General features: G+C 41.6%; 1 protein-coding gene across 1 annotated transcript; it reads right to left on the reverse strand.

The window, feature by feature from the left end:
• Window positions 1-5,199: 5,199 nt before the first annotated feature.
• Window positions 5,200-6,677, reverse strand: ANT1 (aromatic and neutral transporter 1). The gene is made up of 2 exons (XM_086798911.1): window positions 6,359-6,677; window positions 5,200-6,264 (listed from the first exon to the last, which is right to left on the reverse strand). Exons 1-2 carry the CDS (start codon window positions 6,572-6,574, stop codon window positions 5,236-5,238), a joined length of 1,245 nt encoding a protein of 414 aa, XP_086655037.1. The 5' UTR covers window positions 6,575-6,677; the 3' UTR covers window positions 5,200-5,235.
• Between the last annotated feature and the right edge of the window lie 275 nt (window positions 6,678-6,952).

Raw genomic sequence — 6,952 nt, forward strand, 5'->3', positions numbered from 1 at the left:
TACTGCACTGCATTATATTTTTTTAGTCTTTGAAATCATATTGTCTAGCAATTAGAGAGAGCCTGTGCAAAACAATGCCTATTCAATCCACAGTAGATTGCAGGGACATGCATTAAAACTAAAATTGTTTGGGTACAGTAGTCACCCAAGAAATTGTGAGCGAATTTCTTAACTTTATTGCTTATATGAGGCTACACATCTTCAGACTTAAATGCTTAATATGGATCAGCCGGACAGATGCAACATGGATGTAGCCTCATATCCTGGGGGTAGAGCTTGGAATCTTAAATCTCTAGTCTTAGAGGTAGTGGGGCTTATTGCCCATGCCCTTTGCATACACGTGCACAGGATCACTTGTTTTTGGGATGTCTTCTGTTTACTTCAACTAAGAGCAGAAGTGGGCATGTTCTTCTGCGTGGGGGCATGTTCTCTCTCTCCAATTCTCTTCACCAGTGCAGTAACCATTTTTTTCAGCTCTCTCTCTCTCTCTTAACTGAACCATGGAAAAGAAAAAACTGTACGAAAGTAGCTACATAAGCTTAAGTATTCATGTGATGGTGCATGACGACGATGTGTGGTCATACAATGATATGCTCCTCAAAGTGCCATGGCATCTCCCCTCAGTGATGGGAGCTTGCCATGTCGTCAAAGGATATCTTGGATCTGCAGCTGCTGACTGGAGGGACGAGGCCTTTTAAGACATGGGGCATCTGGTTCTCAAAAGGGATTGTGCATACTCACTAGTGACAGCTCGTGTACGTAGGATCTTGCATCCATATAAGCTTCCGTGGACTTTGACTGGTCTTGTTGTTGCTCATGTCAAACCATTGTGACTTGAATGAATCTGCGAGGGAGGTCTAGGAGGTGCTTTGCTACTCTGTCAATGGAAGTGCCGCCTCAGCATGACCGTTGTGCAGGCGAAGCTCCAAGTGGCTTGGCCCATCTTACGGTCCCTCCTCCCTTGATCTTCACGCCACCACTTCCCCAGCTTAGATCTGATGCCTTCCACTTCTTAAATGCCCGTGTTGTTTAGTGCTAAGGTGGGCACAGGACGTCTTGGGTACATGTGTGGTGCGCTCTCCCTAGGCCTCAAATTTGAAGCCTAACCTTGGGCTTCATTAAAAAATTAGTGACACCCTTCACACAAATCTAAGGCCTCAAATGTCACCCTTCCCATCTAACTCGGGCTTCAATTGCTTTTGAAAATTCTGATTTCTACACCTGTGACCTAAGGATGTCTCACCATGCTTTTTATCAAGAAACGATAAATTCTTGTGACCAGGGTGTCCAAAGGTTCGTTCATTCCTCGAATGAACCTGGCCATAAGTTGCTCTTCATCTAACGATGGTGAGTACTTGAGGAGAAGAGAGAACGCCTGGTGTGATACTCTTCAATAGTTTTTCTTCCCTGGGTTAACTCTACGAATTCATTCATCTTGGTTTTCAAAAATCCGGGGGGATAAAATCTCTTCCTTAAGTAAGTCTTGAGATCATTCGAGAACTAGGTGTTCCTATCTAGATGGTTAGTCTCGCAATGGTTTCTCTATGCGACCCTAGCTATTTCCACTATCTTCAGCCTTACAAGAGCCATTTTGCTCTTCTCGTTGTATCCGGTGACATCGAAGTATTCTTCCATTGTTTCGATCCACTTCTCCACTAGACATCCTATTCTAAAAGAATGATTTTCAATAAATTCATGGGAAACTAATTTTTTGTATTTATGCATAAATAATTAATTAAAGAAAAGAGAAATTTTTGATATTTTTATTTTTATGCAAAAAGAGGAATTCCATGATAATGGAGATCCATGTAATTAAATGGAAAAAGAGAAATTTTGGTATATTAAAATAATAAATATTTAATTTAAAGAGAAATTTTAGATAAATTTATTTTATGCATGAGAAAATTTAAATGATAAAAGAGGAATTCTCATGACAATTGAAATTCAATTTTTTAAATGGTAAAAGTGAAATTCTTGGTATATTTGAAATAATGGATATTTTTATTTTAAAAAAAATTTAGATAAATTTAAAAAGATGAATATTTTATTGTAAAAGTGTTACTTTTAGCAAAATTGAATTTCATGCATAGAGGTATGCATAAAAGATAATTATTTTATTATAAAAGTGTTACTTTTAGCATAATTGAATTTCATGCAGAGGTATACATGAAAGATGATTATTTTATTATAAAAGTATTACTTTTAGCATAATTGAATTTTATGCATAGAGGCATCAATCAATGTCCATCAAGTATTTTCAAGTAAATTTGTAAAAATTTCAATATAACACATTTGAGCACATCAATTACAAAATCTCAATGAAAAAACTATGATATTTCCATTACATAATCATTACCAATTTGATACTAATGCCAATACCAACCAATGTGCGTTGATGAAGCGCTACTTGTCGATCTCTCGGCTAAGTCTTTCGACTCCCTTATTACCAAGGTTTAGAATCTGATGGCAAGGGTTGAGGCCATGTATTCACATCCATGTACCTAATCTCCTTTCGTATCACTTTACCAAAGCATTCATAGCACGAAAGGTTCAAGCCATCCAAAGCATCCCTTTGTTCGTGGGGGCAACCATCCATTTCTTAACAATGCATCAAATAAATGTCCATCAAGTGTTCGCAAGCAAATTTGGAAACATTTTGGCATGATCTTTAGACATCAATCACAAAATCGCAATGAAAAAAACTATAATCATTGTCAATTCGATACGAACAAATGTACATTGATGAAGCGCTACTTGCTGATGTCCCGGCCAAGTCATCTCATCCCCTTATCAAGGTTTAGAATCCGATGGCAAGGGTTGGGTCATATATTCACATCAATGTACCTAATTCTCTTTCGTAGAACTTTACCAAAGCACTCATGCACGAAAGGTTCAAGCGATGCTTCCCTTTAACATCTTCACTAATGTCAAAGATATCCTTACCACATATCTAGCTTAACACTGGTATAAGAATAGATGAGAGTTAAGCCACTTATAATCTTGACACTTTTAGTTGTATGCAAATTCATTACATTCTAATACATGAGTTAATGTTGATGATGAAGTAAGCTTGGTTCAATGATTTGATAATCTCCTAATGGGTATCCCTTCCAAAGCTCTTCAACAATTGCTTCAATCTCCATTCATAATTGTATACCATATGAAATATGCATAACACTTGGATGGGATAAAAGAAAGGGACTCCACACTATTTCGCTATGTCCAAGGTGTGCCCAAATGATGGAAATGGAATAATTTTTGCTCAAACTTGGCTCAAATTCTACCCGTTTGATGCTTGGTTGGAGACAAGATCCCCATGGCCATAAATGCTACCTAAATTAGAGTTTTTACAAGCCTTAGCATCTCAACTTGAAGTACTTCCATGATTGAATCAAGATTTTCAAGAAGATTAGAGGAGAAAAAATAAGAAAACTTTGCATGTCATCAAGAAAGTGTTCAAACTTACTAGAATCAAACCAAAAGCTTACCAAGATCAAAGCAAGATCCTAGCACCAATGCAAGAAAAGGTTGCACTCAATTGGAATAGAAGACATACAAGGGTAGACAAACCACCATGGATCCTTCAGCAATTAGCTTTAAGAAAAGATTGTATATTCCAAAAGTTGGTAATTGAAATATGTCCATGGGCTTATATACTTGTATCCTTTTCACACTACAAATATTATTGACCTTTTACACTTTTGGCCCATACAATTATATACATGACATGAAAAATGCATGCTAGATAGGCCGGTTTGCATGTTTCCTTCTTGCATTAGCTTCTTATTCTTCCCAACCTTTTGTGAGTGCGAACCATCACAAAGGCCATCTCTTTTTGCCTCCATCTAAGCATAGAGGACTTCACCTTCACACCTTTAACAAAGGAGCATTCCGGTGTGACAATAGAGTGAGGATGCGGTGAACGAGCTCGCACACCCACATTAGGAAGTTGCAATTGCAACTCTAAGACAAGGCCTAACGAACATGATTTAGCAAGACTAAGGTAAGCTCTTGGCTTGAACAATCAAGATCTACGCATGGAGAGGGAAGGAGAAACGAAAGCATGGTGTAGAAGAGGACAAGAAGTCAAGTTAGGAGGGGGTAGATAACACGAGAGGGAAGCAAGGCAAGGACGACAACAAGAAGAGTGGGTGTTGGGAGGGGACGAAGCAACTAGGCAAGGGATTAGGAGTTTGAAAGGGGTGTGTGTGAAGCAAGGTGCAAGAGAGGGGGAGGGGGAGCTTAAAGCGGAAGGGGGAGCGGAGAGTGGGAAAGAGAAGAAATGCAACAGTTGTGCAAGCAATGAGTGCACGAGAAGAATAGGGAAGGAACATTGGTTGTGCTAGGGCATGAGGGAGATTGCACAACTCAAAGGCAGGAGCTCCCAATCTTCAAGCTCGACAAGCCTCAATGAACTTCCTAGAAAATCTAACCACATGAAAGAAAGTCTTGAAGGAAGAGTTGAGTTTCTCCATTGCTAAGCACATTAATGGTGGTTTATTTCACTTCTCCGTTGCTAAGCACATTAAAGGTGACCAAATGACAACTTTTTTACATCAAACCTTCTCCACTAGGATACTACGTCATTTGACACTGATAATGCCAAGAGAGAAAGCTTCACACATTTAAACTAAGCACTATTTTGACGGCACACGATACCCCACTCGAGTCCCACTTGTAAATGCATCATCCCTTTACCATGTCCAAAAAAGCTCATCTAAAGTATAAATCATGGTGTGTCATCAATTTAGTTTTTAAGACACCATTAATAGATGAGAATGGTAAAAGACATTCAATTTGCCAATCACAACCCATTGGCTAAGCATAGAATCACCATCCCAAGGTCTGCATATCGAAATGTTGAACACCTCTTTGCTGATTGGCTCCTTAATTTCCTATTAAAACATGAAAAGCAAAGCATCTCCATACACGGCAATGGCATGAGCTGGTCAGTACAACACAAAGAGGCGCATTGGCACATGGTCCATCTAGGAGTACAACTGTAAAAACCCATTGTTGTTTGGTGTAAGCACTGTAAGAAACCCATTGTTGTTTGGTGTAAGCACTGTAAGGCCTATATTTCACATATTGCAACTGCCCTCTTACCTCTCCACTGTTCAAAACTATCACATCTTTGCCCTTTCCTGCAAAGAGACTTATCACATTTTTCCTTTTCATCTTAGCTCATGAAAGGAGGGGAGAAAAACAACCAAACTCATTTTTTACTAAGTGAAGCTAGCCAAAAGCATCCACACAAGTGGTGTAGGTACCATAGACAGCAAAAGCAATGCCAGCCACAATAAGAAACAAGTCTATCCCCCATTGCCAAACGGAAATGCAATCCTTGTACACATGCAAGTGGAAAAAAGCGGGGAAAACAAAGGCCAGCATGGCACATACTGTGCTGCCGACAAGAGAAATGAACACTCCAAATGCAGGCACCGAGACTGCAATCACAGCAATTATCAGTACAATGACGCCCCGCATGCCATCCAGCACCATCTTGCACAGCCTCGGGTGAGGCGCCAGCTTTCTTTGGAAGTACCCACATTCCATCAGCTTGCTCTCCACCAGCTCATGCACAGGATACATCATCACAGGAAAAGTGAACAAGAGGGCAATGCAGAGACCCACCTTCACTGCCATGGTGGACCAGCCACTGGGCAGGTTGAGAGTAATTATATCCTTGGTGTCGTCACAGAAGGCAAAGTAGCCGATGAGGCCGAATGCTATGTAGAGGATGGTGATGGGAAGGAAAGCTTGTGCTAGCACCCTTGGGAAGAGGTGAGGCTTTTTCATGGATGCCTCCAGAGTGAGTGTCATGCCGAAACCCTCATAACAGTACACAGCGATGCCGAAGGCAAACGGCAACCCCGACCACTGCCGGAAAGCCATCGTTCCATCAAACCCTCGGAAGCTCCCAATGTCTTCTTTGATGACTACTGCCATAGCCAATACATTGCAGACATCTGCCAGAATGCTGGAGGGCGCGAGCCCTGACAGGGAGCGCACCCATGCCAATATGATCTCCAGGGGAAGTAGGATAGCTATGAAGAGGGTCTGCCTGTCTGTGCCGCCAGTGAAGATGGAAGACAAGTTCTGGCCTATGAAGATGAGATAGGCTACACAGCAACCACACTGAGATACCAAAACCATCAAATCCACCAAACTTTGCCCTAAGGTTCCATAGGCATGGTTTCCCAAGTCTCCATAGGTCAAGATGCCGTCGTGGCCTCTTTCATCTAGCTTGTTCCTACAGTTCACCTACAGAGTAACATCATGAGGATACACATAAGACCACCGGTGGAGGGGTTAAGGGTTGCAAAAACCCATGAAAAGACAAGAACCGCAGAGTTACCAAGAGTAGCATGCAGTAGTAGGTCAAGGTTGCAGAGAGAGCAACCGCAAGGCAACCTGCAGCCCAACCACTGACACGGAAAGTGTAGGGCAAGCTCAGAACGCCAGTGCCGACGATGGAGACGATGATGTTGCCAAAGGTCTTTTTAGCAGAGGCTTTGCCAAGCTTGGAGTGGCCCAACAGCAACGGGGTGTTCTCATCCTTGGTGGTGGCCATGGGGTCTCTTGCACCTCGTCCTCTTCCTGCGCTAAATGAACCTCTCTCGGGCGCTCATCAAGCCTAGGCAAAGTCCTCTCTCTAAATCTAAATTCGGTTGAAAAATGTTCGCTCCTATATTCCTTCGCCACCCTGCACGTGCCCTCCTGTAGGACATGTGCCGTCCTTTGATTGGTTGTCTTTCCCTTCTTGTGACCTTCGGACCCTGTTGCTGCCTACCCAACAAACGGCCACATTCATTGAACCGCCCACCCTTACCTATTTTATTATTTATTTATCCTCGTTTTTTGGTGTGCAATGCCACTTAACTAAACTTTACAGCACCGAAGGGAAAGGCAAAGTGAAACCTTCATTTTTTGAAATGAAAGAATTTACATG

The sequence above is a fragment of the Cibotium barometz genome, chromosome 1, assembly GCF_041138505.1.
Source record: "Cibotium barometz isolate CiBa-2024 chromosome 1, ASM4113850v1, whole genome shotgun sequence".
NCBI classification, from domain to species: domain Eukaryota; kingdom Viridiplantae; phylum Streptophyta; class Polypodiopsida; order Cyatheales; family Cibotiaceae; genus Cibotium; species Cibotium barometz.

Coding starts and splice junctions, on each gene's coding strand:
- ANT1 (XM_086798911.1), bottom strand. CDS start 6,574: ATGGCCACCACCAAGGATGAGAACACCCCGTTGCTGTTGGGCCACTCC. Junction 6,265..6,358: donor ACTACTGCATGCTACTCTTG/GTAACTCTGCGG, acceptor GTTACTCTGTAG/GTGAACTGTAGGAACAAGCT.